Source organism: Nansenia antarctica, assembly GCF_963989245.1.
Source record: "Nansenia antarctica genome assembly, chromosome: 15".
NCBI lineage: Eukaryota > Metazoa > Chordata > Actinopteri > Argentiniformes > Microstomatidae > Nansenia > Nansenia antarctica.
The window spans coordinates 4,734,891-4,758,853 of NC_137685.1; the positions used below are offsets into that span (position 1 = coordinate 4,734,891).

Genomic DNA, 23,963 nt, shown 5'->3' on the forward strand with positions numbered 1-23,963 from the left:
ATGGACTGACTTATATAGGGCCTTATTCCAGAGCGCTTTACAACGGCCTCTCATTCACACACACATTCACACACCAATGGTGACAAGCTGCCATGCAAGGCGCCGGTCCTGCTCATTGGGAGCAATTTGGGGTTCAGTGTCTTGCCCAAGGACACTTCGACATGTGGCCAGCCGGGGCTCGAACCGCCGATCTGCCAACCTTGCGATCATTAGATGGCGGCTCTACCTCCTGCGCCACAGCCGCCACAACATACAGTACACATCACAAAGAGTAAATACAACCACACAACACACCCTTAAATGGTTTACAATCAACAGACATTCATTTATAACTGTAAAAACAACAGTTGGAGCTAAATAACTATGAAAGCTTTTGACCACGAAAAGTGGTGCTTGTGAGCTAGACGTGGACCTGTAAGTTGTGTACTACGTCAGCCTCGAGCATGCAAGGCAGGCAGGCTTCATGTGTAGAGCATTGTGACCTCATGCTTCATGTGTAGAGCATTGTGACCTCATCGGTCCTTCTGTAGTGCGCAAGCTGCAGGCTCACAGACTGAACCGAAAGTTAAATTCTCATTAGGGTTGCTTCTCTGCTCTTACCAACGTTGAACACTTTGAATAATTGAGACGTACTTATACGTTAGGGTTGGCCGATTTCACGGTTAGACGGTAGATTTGCCATATCTGGTAAGACTAACTCCTAACCCTAACTAATCCATATGCATAAACAGTATTTCATTTCATACAATTTGCAAGAAATAGCTAAATACAATACTGTAATGCAGGCCTCTTTCAATACCACCGTTGGTTTACAATCTGACTGCTGAAGGTCCAGAGACAGTGATACAGCCACACTGAGGCGTTGCAGACTTACGTTAACGAAGAATGGGACGATAAGCATGACGATGGCCAGCTCCAGCTGAGGGTTGTTTATGGGGTTCAGGATCGCCAGCTGTGAGACACACACACAGACACACACACGCACACACACACACGTTAGACAACAGAAACAAACAAAAGACATCCAGTAACAATGCAGTGCAATTCAACACACTTAAATGTCACAACCCAACCAGAAACCCAACCCTGCCCGTATCCCAGCATGCACCCTGCTGACCTTCTTCCACTGAGGAATGAGGAGGACCAGGACGATGAAAACCTTCTCAAACATCATGATGAAGATGTAGAGAGCACACTGGCCTGCCCACGCAGTGCACTGCACTGGTTCTCCTGAAACACACACACACGCTCATGTCAAAATGAACATGAAGACTGAGAGACACACAGACATGTTAGACCACTTATGGAGTTATCACCGTGGACCAGTAGGTTGACAGAAAGTCTATTTTTGACAGAAACACACAGACAATATAGAAACCCACACAGAGGGACAGCAATACACACACAGAAGAAACACAACTGAAAAAGGTTTGTTTTCGTTAGCTAGACATAAACTGTCTTCCTGTGGTTTAATAATAATAATAATAATAATACTAATAATAACTTTAATTTCTATAGCGCCTTTCAAAAAACCCAAGGACGCTTTACAATTCTAAGGGAAATGATCAGACAGACAAAACAGAAAACAAACAAAGCAAAACAGAAACAGTGACTAAGGGGCCAAAGGCCTTGGTGAACCAGGGTGGGGGGCCGTTGCGGATCACTATGGGGAGGGAGTTCCAGAGGGTAGGTGCAGCCACGCTGAAGGCTCTGTCCCCAAAGGTCCGTAGGTTGGTGCGGGGGGTGGATAGCAGGCCCATGTCTGCAGACCACAGGTTCCGGGAAGGGGTATGCTGGGGGAGGAGGTCAGTTAGGTACTGGGGGGCGCAGGGCAGGCGTGGAGGGATTTGTAAGTGAGGAGGAGGATTTTGTATGTGATGCGGGACTTGACCGGGAGCCAGTGGAGGTGAATGAGGGTGGGGGTGATGTGCTGCCAGGGCTTGGTGTGGGTGAGGACCCAGGCAGCTGAGTTCTGCACGTACTGGAGCCTGTCCAGGGCTTTGTTGACAAGTGTACAGTGTCAGGGTTTGATCTGGATGACATTGCAGCACTGTACTCAGCTGCCACTGCTCTCCTCTGGTGTGACAGAATGGAAGTACACATCCTTTCTCTCTCCCACCCCTCCAGATCTTTACCGTATTCTCCGAAGCGTAGGGAGTCCCACTGCCTCCACTCCACCACGGCGCTGACGGTCCTCACCCCCGCGTAGATCACCAGCATGCCCAGAGACGCGTCCAAGAGGAAGTTAATGAGGTATCTGAAGAAGAAAGAGACGTACGTAGATGGATTTAGTAGTAGTTGTTACAACGATAGCAAAAACACTTCACAATTACAAAGAAGCATGCACACGCACACACACTCTAGGGATGCACCGAAATGACAATTCTTGGCCGATATTTGGTGGCCAAACTTTCGGTGCATCCCTAACACACACACTCACACACTCACACACTCACACACTCACAGTGAGCAGGGGTCTTCCCCTGTGAGGTCAGACAGGTAGACGTTGGCAAAGTGGATGAACAGCATCCCGATGGCCTGTTTGGAGGTGTCCAGGAACCTACCAGAAGGAGGAGCATGAAAAAGGTGAAAAACTCACTTGAGCATCCAAGTTCCATTAACAGCTGAATATAAAATGGAAGCTGATAAGTTTGAATTAGCTGGTTTTGTGTGTGTGTGTGTGTGTGTGTATATGTGTGTGTGTGTGTGTGTGTGTGAGAGAGATATGGCTGCTGTCTTACCAGATCCTCCAGGGTCTTCTCTCATGCTTGGGCTCCCTGAAGCGCTTCACTGTTAACGAGAGAGAGACAGTGTCATACACAGCATCGGCACGCATGCACACACGCGCACACGCACACGCACACACACACACACACACACACACACACACACACACACACCCACACACACACACACACACACACACCCACACACACACACACACACACACACACACACACACACCACACACCCACACACCCACACACACACACACTAGGGATGCTCCGATCTGGATTTTTGGGGCCGATACCGATCACCGATTTTTTTCCTCAAGATCAACCGATACCAATACCGATTTTTTTTTCAATACATAACTGTAGGCCGACTGACTGGATAGCCTACATATTTTTTGCTTTTTAGACAAAAGTTTTGATCCATTAGGCACCAAGCAAACACAGACCCATTTGTATGGCATAGTAAAAGTCTAGCCTATCACCCAGTTAGGGCCTGAAGCCCAAGTCAGTCGATATGGCTGTATAAAAGACATCATAAACGTGGCCTTCATGGTTTACATACTGTTACGTCCTCCTATGTTTTCTGTTCAGTTATCTGTCTTCCCCAGAGAAAAAAAAAAAAAAAAAAGATCGGTTTTTGCGATCGGCCATTTTTGCCGATCACCGATCGAGTCATTTGGAGTGAAATCGGCCGATTTAAATCGGTGGCCGATAAATCGGAGCATCCCTAACACACACACACCTGCAGTGAGACCCAGAGCAGTGTGAGCAGGGCCGCTGTGCTTCTCATTAGGAACAGATTCAATCAGCAATCACTCATGTTACAGTAGTTAGCATAATCAAGGTCCAGTCTCTAGCTACACCACCATGTTTGGTCGTGTGCAACTATATCCAGCCAAAAGCGATACGCTTGATGTCACTAAGGGCGTGTTCTCACTAGAACATTTGCTTCACTTAAATCGGAGTTTAGGATAAAATGTGCTTTGCTCTGCGTTGTTTGGAGCTGTGAGAACGCGCATTCGAGCCGAGGTCACTCCCGGAGCAAAGAACCAACGGATGCTCCGCTTGAAAAGGGTGGTTTCGCTCTGATTAGAAACGACGCATCGAGGCTGTCCATAGGAAAGAGGGCAATTTGGATAAGAGGGCAATTTAAAAATGTTCTAAGTTCTAACCAATCAACTACCACGTCTGTTGCTTCAATTGCGTATGTTACTTCGTCTACATAAAGGGCTGTGAGAACGCAAATCAGATAAATAATTTATGCAACAATGTTGCGAACTCATCCACTTGCTCCGGCTCATGATTCAGACTTTCATGTGAGAACATGACCTTAGTGTTACAGGGCCTTTTTGCATTAATGGCTGTCACGATAGAACATTTTTGCCAGACGTTTTGGGCAGTAACATCAAACCAAATTTAGTACAGCAACAAATCTTACATTAAAAAGCAAACAGACAATGAGTTAGACTCCAGTGGAAAGGGAACTGGCCAGGGAAAGAGGAACCGCCCGGCAGGTATACTGCTTTTGAACACATAGGGATCTACTTTGAATAGTTTTATCATGAGCTAACACAGGAAATGTCACATCAAGTGCCTCTGTAATCATTTCCATTATACATCTTACAGTCAGAGCACCTGCACCTATACACACATACAGCATGTGAAACCATTCTCATATTACTGTAGTAGTCACACTGTCTTGGTCACTTCAGACATGACTGACTGTATATATTAGTGACTCTTTCAGCATGATCAACTCTCTGTGAAATGATGATGATGCTGCTTCAGATAGAAAGCTGACAGAAACACTGAAACACTGTTCCCTGTAGACACAATACAGATTGGCTGAAACTGCCCGCCTGTCAAGGTGACTGCTACTCTGGGGTATAGCTTATGTGTAACTTATTCAGAGATGTGCCTTAAAAAGTCTCCTTTTTAATTATCCATATGTGTGAGTGATGCAAGTGTGTGTGTGTGTGTGTGTGTGTGTGTGTGAGTGATGCAAGTGTGTGTGTGTGTGTGTGTGTGTGTGTGTGTGTGTGGCCAACTCCCTGAACGCGACGTAGTGGCAAATGAAGCTCTTTCCTGAATAAATAAAGCTTTTCGCTGTTCCTGACAATAGTTGCTTGTTTTCCATGCCCCCTCCCCTTCTCCTAACTTCCATTTACGGCATTTAGCAGACGCCTTGTTCCAAAGTGACTTACACAATCGATACATTTGACTCAGTAAGTGAATCATCAATCAACCAGTCGTAGAAGGAAAGAAATCTAGCTCTGGCCAGCGGCCATTGGCAGTCGTCGTGCTAGGAGAAGGGGTTAGTAGAAACCTCAGGAGAAACAGTCGGGGGGGGGGGAGCAGGTGTCTCTGGGGCCACACAGTGCTGGGGGGTAGTAGATGTCTCAGGAGGAGCAGTTACAGTGTAGTAACTTCAATCCTTCATCAAACAGGATTGTTTGCTGGGTGAGAAGTGGTTCACCGCTTACTTTGGATCACAGGGCAAACCACAGGATCAGCATACACTATTTATAAGTACCGTACCTGTGTGTGTGTGTGTGTGTGTGTGTGCGTGTGTGTGTGTGTGTGTGTGTGTGTTGACAATCAGCTGTCACTGATGGAGCTAGTTTGCCTAGGCTGTTCAAAGAAACCATTCCAGAGGGCTTTTGGTATGGATATGTTATGCGGTGACCTCAGTGTGTTCTGTTATTTGTGTTGAGAGTGTAACTACAGACACACCCTGCGTGTCTGGGCTGTGATGCAGGCGTAGGCTCAGGCCTAGCCTCCTCCTGCTAAGAAAACTGCCTCGGGCGACGCTGCTTTAAAGAGCTGAACATTCCTCACCTTGGCTTGTGCTGTTGTGTGGCTCCCCTTTACTGGGGGCATAACAGACACTGAGACGTACTAGAGGTCAGACTGCCATGACTAAATGGAACACTATGTTGACTAGACAATGCAATTGATTTGCAAGTAGGCGAAACATCAATAGAATCACGAATTAACAGATTGGGAGTCAGTCAGACATACCTACCAGAATGAATGTGATCATCTGTGTCACCAGCAAAAACATCAACTACAGGGAGAATGTTAGAACTATTAAAAGAAAGGGGGTCAACGCTAGTGCCAAGTTCGTCTTTAGATACATCAGATCTATCTCTTCTTGCAAACCAAATACAGAGTAGTGGCATTCATTTAAAACACGTGAGCAGACAAGACAAGGCAATGACATGACTGCTGTACTCACACATCAGCGTGCTACAGTACAGGGAGAATGTTAGGACTATTAAAAAGGGGGTCAACGCTAGTGCCAAGTTCGTATTTAGATATATCAGATCTCTCTCTTGCAAAGACCAAATACAGAGTGGCATTCATTTAAAACGCGTGAGCAGACACAAGGCAATGACATTCCTGCTGTACTCACACATCAGCGTGCTGAACGCCACCACCCCGAGGAGGCCCTGCAGGAAGATGCCGAAGGAGTCCATCAGGTCACCGTTCTCGCAGCCCCGGGTGTCCACGTCTGACACGTTGGAGGAGGACATAGTAGAAGTGGACAGTCCTGCACCAGCAGCACCACCCGGGCCAGCCACCTCCTCCACCTGGGACAGCAGACCTACCCCGCTTACAGGCATCATCATCATGGTTGACCAGAGGAAAGGTTTGAGGTTTGGAGGCGATGAAATGGAGTAAACCAAACCACCAACCAAGCTAAAGGTAAAAGTCTATAGTATCCTTGTGTGCCACTTTAACTGGCGATCAGCTGTCACTGATGGAGCTAGTTAGTTTGCCTATGCTGTCCAAAGAAACGATTCCAGAGGGCTTTTCGTATGCACATGTTTTGCAGTGACCTCAGTGTGTTCTGTTATTTGTGTTAGGTTTGGAGCGATGAAATGAGGAGTAAACCACCAACCAAACCACGCTAAAGGTAAAAGTCTATAGTATCCTTGTGTGCCACTTTAACTGGCGATCGACGTGTCACGCAGGACAGTAGTTATCGGTAGGAGATAGGAGTGTAATCTTCTTCTTCTCAACTGTGGACCCATCCTCTCTGTGTCCCCTATGTGCAACACCATGAGACAATCGCTGGTTGTGCGTAATGGATTGAATTGTCCTGGTGTGTAGTACAGTAGCATAATGCATGCAACATATCCCTCCTGGTCATAGCATCATCTGATCTGGCCAATTTGACATTTGACAGGCAGGTTCATGAGAAGCTAAACTAGTAGCAGATTAGGACTTGCAAGTCAGCAAGAAATGCTGTGCAAGAGGAAAGAGGAAACATTAGCCACAAAGTTGCAAAATTCAGCCATGCAAAAGATGAGGAGTCATCATCACACACACACTCACTCACTCACTCACACACACACACACACACACACACACACACACACACACACACACACACACTCTCTCACACACACACACACACACACACACACACACACACACACACACACACACACACACACACACACTCACACACACAGACACTCACACACAGACACTCACACACACACACACACAAAGCTAATTAGCCTAACTAAGCTCGCTCACTAACTAACCGAGCTAGAAGATTGTCTGTCAGTTCATTGAGCAGCTAAACAACTGTATTTTTGTCTAAAATAACATCTGAACCTATTGCATATAACTGTACTGGGATAGAAAGCAATACAACAACCTGACAGCTAGCTAGCTAGCATCCCAATTAGCATCCCAAAAGGACATGCAAGTCAACGATGACAACGTTACTCAGGCTAGCGTTATTAAGTCAGCTATATTCAGAGTCATTGCATTGATTTGCTAGTCTTGTGCATGTATCAAATGCATTGCATTTGTGCTGTTTGTGTGTCTCTTAACGAACTACCTTGATCCTGAAAGGTGGAACGGTAAATAACTTGTTCAGAGATGATGAGAGTCTGGCGGTTGTATTCCACTGAACATTGCTTCCCTGTCCACTGTCTGTATTGACAAGACGTAAGGGTCACGTGATGGACGTAAGGGTCACGTGACGAACGTGATGCGACGGGATTCTGGGAAATGTAGTTATACATCCAATCTGAGGCCGCTTTGATCAAAGAGATTCAGGTTTTTAGAATAGAATAGAATAGAATAGAATAGATTAGAATAGAATAGAATAGATTAGAATAGAATAGATTAGAATAGAATAGAATACAATAGAATAGACTGTATTGTCCTTGTACAGTTGCCTATACAATGAAATTGTAGTGGTTCTTCTGAAGGTGCAAAAACAGAACAACATATTCACATATTCACAAACACATATAACATATCACACATATTACACACTAGACAATTAAAAAGCGAAAATGCTATAAAACAAGCTAAGAGACAATGAGGTCCGTGGTGTCAAGTGCAAATAAGACAACAATCTTAAGAAAATGAAAACAACCACTTGGTATTTATTATTTATTCCATAGTCTTAAATCGCAATGATAATCCAAGAACATAGACATACAATCAATGTTAATGCCGTTGAGCAGGCAAATGAGGTAAACTAAAAACACAGCAAAAGACTCATTAACACCCAAGTCTGCAGGAACACTTCCCTGGCGTATGAGAGGGGGAAATATTGCATTTGTGACAGTTGAATTTACAATATTTTAGGGCCACCTAGGCCTAATTTGTTATAATCTAATTTAAGCCCCAATCATTGAAACTCAATAGGTTTTGTGACGTCATTTTCTTCTTTTTTTCTTTTCAAACACTGAAGTTATGTCATAGCATAGCTCCAGGCTTTGGGAATAACCTTTAATTTGATCATAAACACAGGTGTAAATCATTGTCTGAATGAGAAGACAAAAGGCTGTAACACAGCAAACAGAGGAGCATGCTAGCATGACCTCTAATCCCCATATTATGTCTATAACAAAATATGCCTAGGGCCCAATTTATGCATTATAGTTACAGAGCTTTACTCAGTAGAAAAACTAAATCACCCGTTCACACTAGAGGTTTTGGAATATATACACTATATACAAACACACACTCTGCTATGTACACGTTTTGCATACCAAATAGTTCATGGTTATTGTATTTGTGCTTATAGGTCTTTGCATTGTCAACCGCTTTGAAGTTCATCTGAAGATGATTAAATTAAATCAAGATTCACTTTAACGCCTCAATGAGACTGTTAGGTTAGATGACCCCCTTTACCTTGGCAATGAGGATAGATGGAGAAAATAACATAAGGCTTCTGGTCCTGTGGCACCAGCGCTCGACCTCTTTTAGATCACACAGACAGTATACAAACCGTGAGCTTAGAATGATAAGGTTCTATCTCTGTTTAGGGTAGTTCAGAGATATTGAGCGTCAAAGTTTTTACATTCCATTATGTTTCGTGAGATGGAACCTTTGTATTTTATTAATTACTAACTCAAAAATGTCAACATTTCAACCAGAAATTTGACCAAAAATTGAGATAGAACCTTATAATTCTAACATCACGAAATAGCAAGGAAACAGGAAGCGATGAGACTCCATTTGATGTCCGTGCATGATGTCTGCCCCCTGTGTGGGGGGCGGAGGGTTCCAATGGATGTCCTGTGGTAGGACAGTTATGGAGAGTCATTTCATGGGACTGACATATAGAACACAGTATGTGAATGTCACACGCTGTTCAGCGGCCTCAGCTACGTAGCAAACTGCTGGTAGAAGGCCAGCTTGACCCTTTCAATGTGGTGGCACAGCTTGATGGCAGGGCCCAGCTTCAGGTCCATACACTCCTGCACGGTCGGGAGGTTGAGCAAGAGCAGAGCCTGTCCGTCAATCTCCTGGAAACACAAGGCAACAATGGTAAATAAATGGTAAATGGACTGCACTTAATTAGCACCTTATTCCAAAGCGTTTTACAACGGCCTCTCATTCACCCATTCACACACACATTCACACACCAATTGCGGCAAGCTACCATGCAAGGCGCCGGCCCGCTCACTGGGAGCAATTTGGGGTTCAGTGTCTTGCCCAAGGACACTTGGACATGTGGCCAGCCGGGGCTCTACCTCCTGCGTCACAGCCGCCCCAACAATACACTCGCATGACAATATTATGTCATGTGTTTTTTTCTCTTTTGGGTGTGCTTCATGGCTCTGTAGTGTGTGTAGTGTGTGTAGTGTGTGTGTGTGTGTGTGTGTCTGTGTGTGTGTGTGTGTGTGTTTCATGGGTCTGTAGTGTGTGTAGTGTAGTGTGTGTGTGTGTGTGTGTGTGTGTGCGCGTGCGTTACCTGATCCACAAAGATGCGTGCCAGGGGAGCACAGTCGGTGGTCCTGATGAAATGCACCACATCGGTCACGCTCCACTCCAGAGGACTGGTGTCAAAACACATCTTCTGGGGCACCTCAACTCTGGAACTCTATTACCCACAAACACAGAGCACACATGTTAAGGTCTGACAAGGACCAGACCCTGAACCTAGCCTGTTTATTTAACAGCTGAAAATCAAGCCACCAGTGACCATGTTTACCTTTGGTGAGGGGGGGCGGTTCTCGTCGTCAGAAAAGGATGGGGAGCGGGGTTTCCGGCGCTTGCGTGTCGGCCTGGGTGTTTGGGGCGGGGAGGGGGTGGGGGTGGGGGGTTGAGACTTCCCGACGGAATATTCCGAATCGTCCTGGAGGTCGTCTTGAATCTCGGAACCAGAATCCTCACTCAGAGAGTTGTCTTCATCAAGGTCCTCCTCCTCTCCACTACCCTGTGAGAGAGACATGTACGTGTAGACATAACGTGACGTTAGAATTATAAGGTTCTATCTCCATTTTTGTCAAAATTGAGTTTTTTTACATAATCTGATCCATTAGGTGTTTATTAACGCCTGTGTGGTGTTATTTTTTAAATGTTGACATTTTTGAGTTAGTAATTCATAAAATACAAAGGTTCCATCTCATAAAACATAATGGAATGTAAAAACCTTGACGCTCAATATCTCTGAACTGCCCTAAACGGAGATAGAACCTTATAATTCTAAACTCACGATAATATGACACATATGTGTGTGTGTGTGTGTGTGTGTGTGTGTGTGTGTGTAGGCCATGTGTGTACCTGTGGTGAGCCAGCAGGTGTGTTGTCCAGCGAGGCTGAGGAGCGTCTCTTCTTATGGACGAAGAGTTGCTTCCTCCTCTTCCTCCTCCTGCCCCTCCTCTTCACCCCGCCCTCCAGGTTGGAGTGGCCCCCGGGCGGGCGGCCCACACGCCTACTCTTCTTCTTACCGTTATAATAGGCTGGAGAGAACACACGTCGACATCACTGTCTAGCGTATACTGTGTTCTCTATGATCTCTTAATAATAAACAGCTAATATCAGATCCCTCCCCTCACTACCCATCTTCTGTCGGAGACTGAAGAACCATCTCTTCAGGTTACACCTTAACTGCTCCTCCTGAGACATCCACTACCCCCCAGCACTGCGTCTCCTGAGACACCCGCTTTCCCCTTTACTGTGTCCCCTATGACTTCTACTGCCCCCCTTGTACTGTCTCTCTGTTCTCCAGTGTCTATATAATAAAATAAAAATACAAAAATACAAACTTTTCCTTCTATCACTGAGACTGCCAATGGCCCCTGGCCTGAGCTGGATTACTCCTCCTGATACGACTGGTGGATTGATAATTCACTTGCTTAGTATTCAAATGTATTGATTGTAAGTCGCTTTGGAATAAGGCGTCTGCTAAATGCCAAAAATGTAAAAAATACATAAAAATAAGTAATAGACATGGTTGTACGTACTGTATTTGGTCTTTGTGAGTACAGAGCAGTTCTCGGAGCAGCGCTCCAGAACCATGCGTGGTCCAAACAGGTTGGGACAGCACTCCAGCTTGATGCAGGTCTTCCTGCAGAACTCGGCGACGCAGTCCGCTGTCCGCACGATCTCCACCGTGGCTCGGTAACTCTTGCCCTTGTACCTGCGGATCATTCATAGCATGTTCATGTTCATGTTCATGTTCATGTTCATGTTCATGTTCATGTTCATGTTCATGTTCATGTTCATGTTCTTATATGCCCTTTCCTTCAATTGAGTCGTTGTCATTGCAGTAGAGTAAGATTGTGGCTGTCTAGGACTAGGTCATGGACATGGCAGTAGAGAAGGAGGGAGGGTGTGTGTGTGCGTGTGTGTGTGTGTGTGTGTGCGTGTGTGTGTGTGTGTGTGAGTGTGTGTGTGTGTGTGTGACAACAATACACTCGCAATTGTACAATATTATGTCATGAGTGTTTTTTTCTCTTTTGGGTGTGCTTCATGGGCCTGTAGTGTGTGTGTGTGTGTGTGTGTGTGCGTGTGTGTGTGTCTCACTTGGCTTTGAGTGTCTCTCCGTGGCCGTGGCAGCGCCCCTCCTGGTCCAGCTGCAGCTCTCTCAGGACCCGGCTGGGCTTGTAGGCCGAGTTGATCAGCAGGGTCAACACCTGGATGGGACACACACACACACACACACACACACACACACACACACACACACAGCCACAGAGAGACATCAGTTAGCTAACAGTTAGCCGGAAGGCTATTTCTGGTACAAGTGCTTCATTGAGGGGAGGGATCAGGAAGGATTTTTAGTTCCGACTAAGTAATTTGATTGGACAAGAGGCATTCCATGAGTGCTGATATACAGTATAACAGCACTGGGACTTTTAACTACAGTATATGTATCACTGCGCCACACAGATGTTCTACTAAATGACTGTTAATTAGACTACATGTTTGTGTTCAGGTTACTACTAGGCAACAGTCCATTTGAAGTTCAGTTGCGGAACTATTTTTTGTTTATTTTTATGATTAAATAAACAAACAAATCATAATCTGTTGTTGCATATTACTGTTAACTAATAGATTGTGCTGTAGAACTGTTGTATAAAAGCAATATCACACTTGAGGTCGGCCTGCGGCCTCGTACCTATGACCGAATCACAGCCGTGCTGATATTCAGTATAACAGCACTTCCTCTCGTGTGATATTGCTTAAATGTATCGTTTGATTCAATTCAGCATGTAACATAATATTGTGTGGTATAACAGTATGGTTCCATAGCGGGTCACCTCTTTCAGAACCAGGACACAGTTGCCGGGGCCGACACACTGGGGCAGCTCGGTGATGCGACCCTTATTGAGGTAGGGCCCGGAGAAGCAGCGGTGGTTGAAGTAGATTTTGGGGCAGGAGTACTTCCCGTTCACCTGTCCCACACCTGGACACAGTCACACACCCGTTCACATATAATGTCAATGCTTAACACCAAATAAATGTGCTTTATCTTGGAAGACAAGACGACTATACTAACCAGTCTGTGATTGGCTGGTCATCGGCTGCTTGACAGCGTCTGGTAATGTTGATTTGGGCGTGGCTCTGCTGTAAAAGACAAATGTATTTGACTTGGGGGGGGACTGGAACAGTAGCTCATCAAAGAGGAGAAACAACCAATCACAAAGCACATTTCATCTCCCATACGTACTGTTTCTCAGGCTGCACCACAGCAATCCTTCTCTGCTTCTCAACTGTGACACGATAGGAAAATAAAGCATTAATGACAGATCTATCTACGTAGTTTACATTTACATTACATTTATTACCATTTAGCAGACATCACCAAATAAGACAACGTTTTTATCCAAAGCGACTTACAATTAGAGATTACAGGGACAAGTCTCCCTGGAGTAACTTAGCCCTAAATTACTCCAGGGAGACTGTCCCTGTAATCTCTAATTGTTAGTCGCTTTGGATAAAAGGGTTGTCTTATCTGGTGGCGAGACATATAGTCATGACAGCATAGGCAACACTTCGTGACGTTAGAATTATAAGGTAACATTTTTGTCAAAATTGAGTTTTTTACATAATCTGATCCATTAGGTGTTCATTAATGCCTGTGTGGTGTTATCTCGAAGATGTTGAAATGTTTTAGTTAGTAATTAATAAAATACAAAGGTTCCATCTCACAGAACATAATGGAATGTAAATACTTTGACGCTCAATATCTCTGAACTGCCCTAAACGGAGATAGAACCTTATCATTCTAAGCTCACGACGTGCAAAAATCCGAAACACTGTGAGGTATCACTTCAGATCAGGGAGAGGGACACACCCACCTCGGGGCTTGACAGGGTGCAGGAGAGGGTAGCCATTGGTCTCACACCAGCTGACAGGGAAGATGTCCAACGAGTCCACATGAGTGATTAGCTCTGGCATTGGCTGCTTTAGCCCTTGAGAGACAGATGGACAAACATCATTGAGACACACACATACTTATTCAGTATCACCATCTCTAGTGTTCAGACTCAAAGGGGTCTCCAAGTCAAAATGAAGGGATGTACTTCACTTCACACACAACAAGCCTGCTGGTGGTTTCCTCTCACCTTCCAGGCCGAGCCAGATATGCTGCCCTCTGACCTTGGTTACCGTAGCGACCTGGATGTGCTCAGGCGAGAGGGGGTTCACAGCTTCGAGCTTCATGGTCTCCTTAAAACTGTGATCGCTCAGCTCCTAACGAGAAAAAAAGGAGAGGAGAGACAAAAGACACATTGCCGTAATGGCTGAAATCAAATGTAAACGGAATTATATTCATAAGTTCAGTAACATGTTATTGTATTAGCCTTGTCGCTAACATTGTGACTATCTTTATTAATAAGTTATTACAGAAACAGTAAGTGACATTTTCCGAGAGCGAAATCTGTTGTGGTATTTAAAAATGGCGGTTACGGGTGAACTCTGAACATGGGATGACGATGTTGTGATGATTTCCATTGACCAATCAACGGTCTGCAGCGTCACACGTCACACACAGCCTAGCAAAAAAGGCCCGGCTCGACCCAGCTCGGTTGGCAGTGGAGAAACCAAAACGGCGCGGTACGGCACGGGTCGGCACGGTAGTGGAAAAGCGCCATATGACATCCTCTGTGTATGTCCTCTGTGTTATACTTGTGTTACAACATGTGTATTAAAGGGATAGTGTATTAAAGGGATAGTGAGCCTAACTCACTGTGGGGAAGCAGTGCTGGGGAGCAGCCTCGGCCTCACACTGTTTAAGGTAGTCTGCCCAGTCAAAGTCCTGCCCCTGGTATCCTACACAATCAGAGGAAGAGATAAAGAAAGAGAGAAGAACAGAGGGTTAAAGCAATAGAGCACAAGCAAGAGATATCAAACTGTCACGGCTGGCGCAACTCATCAACGTAATCATTTTACATAGATTTTTGGGGGGTATTTTGTAATCGACAAATGATTTGCATAACATGCGTCGGCACATCGCAAAGAGTAAGATGGCTGCGGCCGGTCAAAGCATGGAGTCACCATCATCTGAACTAAAGTGTGAGAGTATTTTAGACTATTATTAAGACAGAAACAATGTGGTGCTCTGTTAAGCTGAGAAACGCCATTGGAAATTGGGAATGCGTGAGCTTAGAATGAGGTTCTATCTCCGTTTAGGGTAGTTCAGAGATATTGAGCGTCAAAGTTTTTACATTCCATTATGTTTTGTGAGATGGAACCTTTGTATTTTATGAATTACTAACTCAAAAAATTCAACATTTAAAAAATAACACCACACAGGCATTAATAAACACCTAATGGATCAGATTATGTAAAAAACTCAATTTTGACCAAAAATGGAGATAGAACCTTATAATTCTAACGTCACGATATGTGGAAGGTTTAAGGCCGCCCACCTTGAGGGGGGCTCAGCAGGACACCGTTCTTGTGGCTCCACTGGGCAGGAAAGATCCCGGGGCTGTCTCTGTGACACAGGAAGGACCGCCCACCGCCCTCCGACCATGCCTCAGCACCACGGAGGTCGTCCAGCTTCACCAGGAAGTACAGCTCAGTGAATACCTAAAGGGCATCATCATCATCATCATCATCATCAATCATCATCATCACACATCACCCATCACACAGTCATCATCACACTCATGTATGCTATATTGATTATTTAAATAAACAACTCAGAGGTAATCCAATAGTACACCCCCTTCTGTGTTCAACCCTGAGGTAACTGACCACTCAACTGACAGGACTGACAGGCCATACTCCTGGGTGACATGGAATGTCTTTTCTATGATGTTCTACTATCATCCCTGGCACCCTATCAAATCAGCAATCATGTCAGAGTAGCAGTGTTAATTTTGGCAGTGTTTGTTTTTGTCTTTGGTGTTTAGACGAAGATGCACACCAGTTCTAGTCACACCAAGTCACCTCCATTTTTCTTAGTTCCAGTCCAATTTTTGTGGACTGAAACTGCACTGGAATGTTTTCAGTTTTCATCAACTTTGAACTGGACTGGAACTAAGAAAAATGGAGGTGACTTGGTGTGACTAGAACTGGTGTGCATCTTCATCTAAACACCAAAGACTAAGTGACTAAAAAGCCTGCCAAAATGAACACTGCAGAGTAGATAGTCTAGAGTCTAGACAGACCCAGGGGCATGGACAGGAACAGGACAAGGCTGAAGGGGAGGAGTTACCTTGGCGATGGTGGCAGGGCAGATGGAGAAAGGGGCAGCGGGGTCAACGGCCTCCAGTTTCATCCCCTCAGTGAAGCAGTGGGCAGTGATGGCCGGCCGGTCCTGAAGCGCAGGCACACGCACACAGTAAGGCCCAAACCACTAGCACAGTTAAGCAGGTATAAAACACAGTGCTCGACGTGACACTTATAAAACGTACCTTATAAAACTCTTGGGAGAGGACCTCGTCCTTGGTCTGACCACTAATCCTCCGCCTCACGTCCTCCCACTCTTCCTCTGTATGCAGGCCAACAAGGGCTGAAGCAAGCACGAGTACACACACACACATACATAAACACACACACACACACACACAACATCAGTAACCACAAACTTAGAATTCTGGACAGCGGTACAGGGCCACCAGGTCAAAAACATCACAACACTTGAACAGTTTCTTCCCGCAAGCCACAGCCCTCCTCAATAACTCCTGATCATTGCACCTTGCACTTTACATGTTTTTGCACTTAGTTGTCCAGTATATTTATTCATAATATTCACTCATATTGGTACTGTATATTTTGTCTTGAGTTTTGTTGTATTGTCGTCTTACTGTAGCTTGTTCAGCATGGTAGAATACCAAGTCATGTTCCTAGTGCACTACGCATGGCGAATAAAGTTGAATTTAATTGAATCTCCAATGGAAAGAAATATTTTGTTTCGTCGAGTGGTTTTCTTTCTAAATAGAACCCTAGACCCGTAAATAGAAGCCCAGACCCGTGGGGGAGGCGGAGAGCTCACCCCTGGGAGGTCTGAGGATGCAGCCCTGCTCCTTGGCCCAGCCGGGCGGGTGGAGGCGGGGGTGGAGGTAGAAGAGCCAGAGGGTGCTGTGTGTCTCCGGGAGCCCCTCCGTGCCGGCCAGACGCAGCCTCAGCCTGCCCCCCACGTTCTCCTCCACGTCCACCCCCCAGGCCACCCCGGGGTCGCCGCTGTCCTGGAGCTCCACACTGCAGCCGGGGGCGAGCAGCTCCACCGGGTTAACACGCTGGGGCTGGAGACGGGACAGGAGAAGGAAAGATACATCAACACCACCAGTGTTAATTTTGTCAGGCTTTTTAGTCACTGGTTAGTCTTTGGTGTTTAGATGAAGATGCACACCAGTTCTAGTCACACCAAGTCGTCACCTCCATTTTTCTTAGTTCCAGTCCAGTTCCAGTTGATGAAAACTGAAAACATTCCAGTGCAGTCTCAGTCCACAAAAACCCCAAAAACATTTTAGTCGGGTTTTCGTCGCTGACTACGGCTAGACTAAAATGTTTTGAAACTGCACTGGAATGTTTTCAGTTTTCATCAATTGGAACTGGACTGGAACTAAGAAAAATGGAGTTGACTTGGTGTGACTAGAACTGGTCAACACACCCACCAGTAAACACACAAGGAGCTATACTATCTTTGAAGGGACTAGAGTAGGGATGTGATGATGCATTACGATACACACTGATATTTTACGATTCAAACCGGTGAGATGAAAAATGAATCTAAATTTGTTGTGTTTTGTGCCCATGACACTTGATACATACAGATACATGCAAGACTAGCAAACTCGTTCGAATAAAGTTTGATGTGTCTTTCGTACTGACAGGTGGAGGCCAAAAAACTGTCATGTTTGTGTAAACTTGGAGTGAAAGTCATGTAGCTAGGCTAACCAGCTAGCCTGCTGGTTATCTCTCCATGTTGTCGGGATTTCAGGTTAAACTGTTACCGCTGTTGCTGATATAAAATCGTGAACCCGGTATCGTGAATCGTGAGTTGAGTGTATCGTTATATCCCTAGACTGGACACTGGAGTGTGCATATTCTTTGTGTTGGAGTGAATAAAATAACATATTCAAACATTCACATCTGTATAAAGTTGTGAACTAAGACTCAGGCCAAGAGTTAAAGTGCTCTAACCCCTTCCAGCAGGTTGGCAGGTGCACTGCCCTCCTCCGCCAAAGCTTTCTCCAACAAGGCCTCCCAGTCCACAGTTTTCTCACGCAAGCCTGTAGAGGGCGACAGAGAAACATGGTTGCAGTGGCTCTCAAACTTCTTTGCCCAACAAAGCGGGACGTTAGAATTATAAGGTTCTATCTCCATTTTTGGTCAAAATCGACCATTTAAAATGTTGACATTTTTTAAGTTAGTAATTCATAAAATACAAAGGTTCCATCTCACAAAACATAATGGAATGTAAAAACTTTGACGGTCGATATCTCTGAACTGCCCTAAACGGAGATAGAACCTTATCATTCTAAGCTCACGAAAGGTCTTCCTTTCTTGTGATCCACCGATTCAACGAAACCCAGTGTAACTACGAACACTCCCCCCTCCTCTCCTGAGTTGCCCCTCCCAGCTCCCCCTCACCCTCGGGGGGTCTCATCGGCTTCCTCTGCTCCCTACTCCAGCCCAGAGGGTGGAGGTCCGCCGTCATGATGTCACACCAGAAGTCGGCGCGGCGGTCGTCGTGGTAACCCTCGTAGCGCAGCAGCAACAGCTGGCCGCAGGTGGTGATGATGGTGGCCACCCAGTAGGGTCCGTCGGGTTCCGAGCGCACGCACACCTCCAGCCTCATCCCCGGAGTCAGCCCCGTCTGCAGACCCTGGTCCACCTGGGGTAGGAGGGGGCGAGGGGAGGGGAGGGGGGAGGGGGGGAGAGGGAGGGGTAGGAGGGGTGGGGGGTAGAGAGGGAGGAGGAGGAGGAAGAGGAGGAGGAGGAGGAAGAGGAGGAGGAGGAGGGGGAGGGGGAGGAATAGGAGGAGGAGGGGGAGAAGGAGGAGGAGGAGGAAGAGGAGGGGGAGGAAGAGGAGGAGGAGGAGGGGGAGGGGGAGGAGAGGGAGCAGGGGGATGAGAGGGAGGGGTGGGGGGGTAGAGAGGGCAGGAAGATGGGAGGAAATGAGAGAGGATAGAGGGAGGGTAAAGAAGGAGTGTCATCTCCTTGTAGCAGACCATTCATTCACTTTCCCAAAGTGCCTTTTACATACCAAACTCAAGTTTTTCCTACACATCATATGAAACATATTTGTGAGTGAGTGAGTGAGTGAGTGGCCTTGTGCTCTTACATGTCTGAAGGCGTGGTGGGGCACAGACACGGCTCCGCTGTCCTCTAGGTATTCATCCCAGATGAAGTCAGACACGTCCTGACCAGAGTCCCCATCTGGACCACACAGCAGGTTTACTTCAGGATTTACACACTGTTACAAACTGTTTCCACTATGGTGAACCTGTTGTCCATCAACGCTGGCAGTTTAATACTTTGGTGAATTAGGCGTTTATCCATTTAAGTATATTTTCACAAATGCATTTGTCTTGTAAATCATTGGAGGACTCACCAGACTCCAGCGACTCATAACTCATGTCGGCTCCCCCTATTGGCCAAATCTGGCAGCTCTGGGAAAAGAGGGTTGAGGAAAAGGGATTATTATAATAATCTGGAAGAGAAGTGTGGACAGTGACACGATTATGTTCTTAAAATCTGCCCGAATATAGGGAAGAGGGAGAGAGAGAGCGATGTACAGAGAGAGAGAGAGAGAGAGAGAGAGAGAGCAATGTACAGAGAGAGAGAGAGAGAGAGAGAGAGAGAGAGAGAGAGAGAGAGAGAGAGAGAGAGAGAGAGAGAGAGACAGCTGTACGCCTCTGTTGAGTGGTAGAGCTAGTAAGAGATTGTTCTGTCTTCCAGGCTCCAACATATTCTGTTTTTGTGAGAAAGAGTTTTTTTTATTTTTTATTATTGCTCGGTGAACGAGACAAATTCAGTGTGAGAGATGGTCTGTCAAAGGGGAGACATTTATGCAGTTGTAAATATCCACTTGCAAAGAACGGCATGAGTGGGCATTTTCAAAATGTTAAATCTTTAATAATCCCCAAATATGTCCATCATCACAGACACACAGACAAGCACTCTACGCTAACGTAGCCACACTTAATTCGAACTAACATGCACAGAACTGTTACTTTTCACTCAAATCTCTCATCAAATACACGATTCGGATTCAAGTTTCCGCCCACAGCGGATGAAATAACTTAATGCAACAAGGGAGACTCACTGCATTTATAAACTGGGAGGCCTAGGAGAGCATTAGAGATGACAATAGCGGTGAGGTTTGTGTATAGGAGGCGGAGGATCGCTGCTCTGTCACGGCTGCTCCATTCAGCCGGCCTGTCAGGCCTGTCTTTGTCACGCCTGACGTCTCTATTAACAACGAGACGCCCGTCAGACAGAATCCCCTGACCGCCGCCCCTGCCGCCTCGACCCCTGGGCTCTACCAGGCTCAGCCCAGCCTTTCACCCACGACCCTGCCGCCTTGCAGGGCTCAGCGCACACCCACGCACACACACATACACACAGTGCCCCAAGGGTCTCTTTGTACTGGAGGTCACACTCCCAACACAAGAGAGGATAAAAAGAGCAGCAGAGACATTTACAAATTATTTTTTGGGGGTGGGACTCTAATACCTGATTATCAACCCCCCCAAAAGTGTATAAAACATTCATGACAGACATGGTAGATGTCAAGGAAGTTTATTGGTGTGGAAAATGAATACTAAAAGTAAAAATGTTCATTGAGAAATGTATGTATCTATATTAATGAGGATAACACACATGCTCTTGTGCGCGCACGCACTCATACACGGATACACACACACACACAGACACAGACACAGACACAGACACAGACACAGACACAGACACAGACACACACACATACACACACACACACACACACACACACACACACACATACAGACACACACACACACACACACACACACACACACACACACACACACACTGTAAGGAAACACTGGGCTCCTGCTGACTCTGAGTTGAAATCACTGGCATGGTTGCAGCATCTCATTAGCATATATTGGGTCATATGATCAGTGCTTAAAATGCCATTGAGCTCTTTGACACAAGCTGCTCAATGAAAATTATATAAGTCATTAAAGTGGAACAATTGGATTCAAACACTAACAAAGTATATTCAGGCCCATACCTGATTATCAACCCAAACAATAACAAAGTATATTCAGGCCCATGGCCAACAGTTTTTTTGTGAACAGCTGATGAATGGGGCTGGAGAAATGTTACCCCTCTCAAACTATCCATGAGATGAACATGTTATGTTATGTTTTGAAGCTATAAAGTAAAACATGTGTACATGTTTTACAATTACATTGTTTACAAACATTGTTTACAAACAATGGAGTAAAACAAGTTTATATTTGGGTTATTATAATACCCCATATATGGGGTATGACAGTTGAACTAATATCATGAGGATGTTCTCAGTTATATTCTTCAATAACAAACGGCCATGTCATTCATTTAGAAGTTCAGATGTGATGTACCCATCCCAGATTGCTCCTTTTAGGGCTATAGCTGCTTACGCCTTGTCGGAGGATCTGAATTATCGGCCTATAATTGTCAATAATTGCCAATGTCAAATAACTAAATGTCACTTGGTTATGCAAAGCGGTGTGTCTAACCTGACCCGAAATTCCTTGAACTGGCCTGGGTTGTCTTTCTGTGTAAATGGACAAAGAATAACAATCAATCGAACATTAACTCAAAATTCAGAGGAGAATATCAGATGAATGGGTAAACAGTAAACACGTCACGATTCAATTTCTCCAGGCTGGATCAATGTAAGTTACTATGTTGTTCCATTATGTAGCGGCCGGTCAGCTGAGACAATGTTGCCCAGATCATTCAAGTTGCATAACCGGGGAAGTTGTGTGAGTGCGGAGAGACACACGGGCCTATGTAGTAAATGTCACGGCTTTTTTTACATCACTATAGGCAACACATGTAATTCTTTTTAATCTGTCCCCATAAAGGACATTTCGACATTTTAATGTGGATATAATCCAATTGATTGAATTGTAAAAATCGTTTAAGACTGTGCATGCAACCTTTCTAAGAACTACACACATAGGCTACAAATAACACATTTGTATTGCGTTTTCTAATAATATAATGTTGCCTTTTGTCGTAGAAGCTCACAATGACGGCTTTCAAACTGACTATTGCATTGCTGACTATTGCATTCGGCAATAGATGGGCCATGAACGCAATGAACGCAATATCGCTTTGCAGACACGAGCGCAGAATCAGATGATTCCAACTTTCCACATTGATGCGTGCGTGCGTGCACTACAAAGAAACACCGAATGCGAGGAAAGAAAAGATCCGATCATGTCCCGTTGTTGAAAAACAATAATAGGTTCAGTTCTGATGCCCAAAGGCACCCTGGTCGAATGCGGCTGATTTCGGCACATGCTAAAAAAGCCTGTGACCAAGTCAAGTTAGTGAAACGTCATGGGCTGGGCTTGAGCAATACACCAGCGAGCAATAAGGGTTCGGGCTTTTTTAGAGACGGGAAAAAAGACGCACACAGCACCAAAATGCACGCTACTAGATTGAGCCCTTGCTAAACAAAATGTAGTATGTGAGTATTGAGTCGCCAAATTGGTCTCTTACCGGTAAATAGTTTTCCAAGTGGGTTTTTAGATGCCGTCTCTTTCCGCCTAGGCGTTCACACGACCTCATTCCAATATGGCACAATCCTGCCAGCCCACTGCGCATGTTCTGATGGCTGGATCCACGTTCATAAGCCCGGGTAGATGGATTATGGATATTGTCGGTTTTGTGCATGCAAAAAATGACTTCCATCTTCTCACACACAATCAAATAATTATTATGACTTAATCAAACCCAATATATGAAGGTTGGACCAAACTGGACGCACTGTTTTGTTTTATTTATTCATTGGTATTCTGGAAAGAAAAAGTATTGCATTGCATTGTTATCGGTGCTTGTGTGAATAAGGCTTACTACATGGTTCGAATCCAATTCCCGTATGATTCACTTAACAATTTGTTAATGCTTTAATTAGAATATGCATTGCATATCGACCACTTTCGTTAAATGGTATTTTTTCAATCATCAAACACATTAAAATGTGTGGAATTCTTCCCAGTGGAACCGCGTAAAGAAAGGTTTCGAAATGCTTCATTTTTGCACCATTCGGTCCAGAAATATTCGACAAAGATGATGATTATTTTATCTAAAATTATTGAATGCACTACAGTAGTGACAATCCCAGTTGTTCATGCCTGGAGCCTATTGGCCATAATCACAAAGTCACGCTTTTTGGGAGAAACTGCATGAAATATGTGTCGATAAGACGTTTTAAACATGTTTTGTGGGTAGGCTATGTGCATTATTTATTTTTTTACAAATGTTTTCATAGAGCAACAGACATTAGTTACAATAGTCCATAAACCGAATAGGATAGGTTTGGAAGCTCACTTCGACGATTTAGGTTATACATCCCACAAATAGACCAATCCTATTGTAACAATACAGGGTAACAAACATCCATATCAATAGTTCAATGGATGTATAATTATTAGGGTTAACTCTAATCCTAACCCTATTATACTATAATAACCATAATCACAATCCATATCCCCAAAAACTAAAGGAAAAAAATGCATTTCTCATTCCTTTTAAATATCATTTATTAAGAGGCTATAGGTCTTTCTTAAGAATTTCTCATAATGACATAAAAACCATAAAACTGGATGTAAGATCAAGATCACATGGGAAATGATGATAGCCTATTTTGACATTGTGTGGTTTTGCATTTGAAGAAAAAAACATAAACTCATGCAAAACATTTTCCAATCTAATGTTCTAACTTTGGTGGCATCTAGGTTATATGCGAATTCATACATAGGCCTAAAACAAGCTAATTAACTTTCGAAGGCTTTT

The 23,963-nt window shown here is 44.9% G+C and overlaps 2 protein-coding genes across 2 annotated transcripts in view; both read right to left on the minus strand.

The window, feature by feature from the left end:
• Window positions 1-6,370, minus strand: part of stimate (STIM activating enhance) — a gene marked incomplete at both ends in the record, with an annotated part of 15,651 nt that extends 9,281 nt beyond the window's left edge. The window contains 6 exons of the mRNA XM_080545778.1: window positions 875-952; window positions 1,118-1,230; window positions 2,136-2,257; window positions 2,465-2,560; window positions 2,742-2,790; window positions 6,151-6,370. Coding sequence (XP_080401904.1) covers window positions 875-952; window positions 1,118-1,230; window positions 2,136-2,257; window positions 2,465-2,560; window positions 2,742-2,790; window positions 6,151-6,370 — 678 coding nt within the window. The remainder of the gene's footprint in view (window positions 1-874; window positions 953-1,117; window positions 1,231-2,135; window positions 2,258-2,464; window positions 2,561-2,741; window positions 2,791-6,150) is intronic.
• Window positions 6,371-9,146: 2,776 nt separating this feature from the next.
• sfmbt1 (Scm like with four mbt domains 1) lies at window positions 9,147-22,735 on the minus strand. Its single transcript, XM_080545545.1, has 21 exons — window positions 22,668-22,735; window positions 19,516-19,573; window positions 19,246-19,340; window positions 18,552-18,795; window positions 18,102-18,190; window positions 16,951-17,200; window positions 16,370-16,467; window positions 16,171-16,272; window positions 15,377-15,539; window positions 14,695-14,777; window positions 14,072-14,198; window positions 13,805-13,918; window positions 13,174-13,216; window positions 13,003-13,070; window positions 12,764-12,909; window positions 12,027-12,136; window positions 11,465-11,640; window positions 10,782-10,960; window positions 10,210-10,434; window positions 9,970-10,098; window positions 9,147-9,520 (listed from the first exon to the last, which is right to left on the minus strand). The coding sequence occupies exons 2-21, from the start codon at window positions 19,538-19,540 to the stop codon at window positions 9,380-9,382; spliced, it is 2,607 nt and encodes an 868-aa protein (XP_080401671.1). The 5' UTR covers window positions 19,541-19,573; window positions 22,668-22,735; the 3' UTR covers window positions 9,147-9,379.
• Between the last annotated feature and the right edge of the window lie 1,228 nt (window positions 22,736-23,963).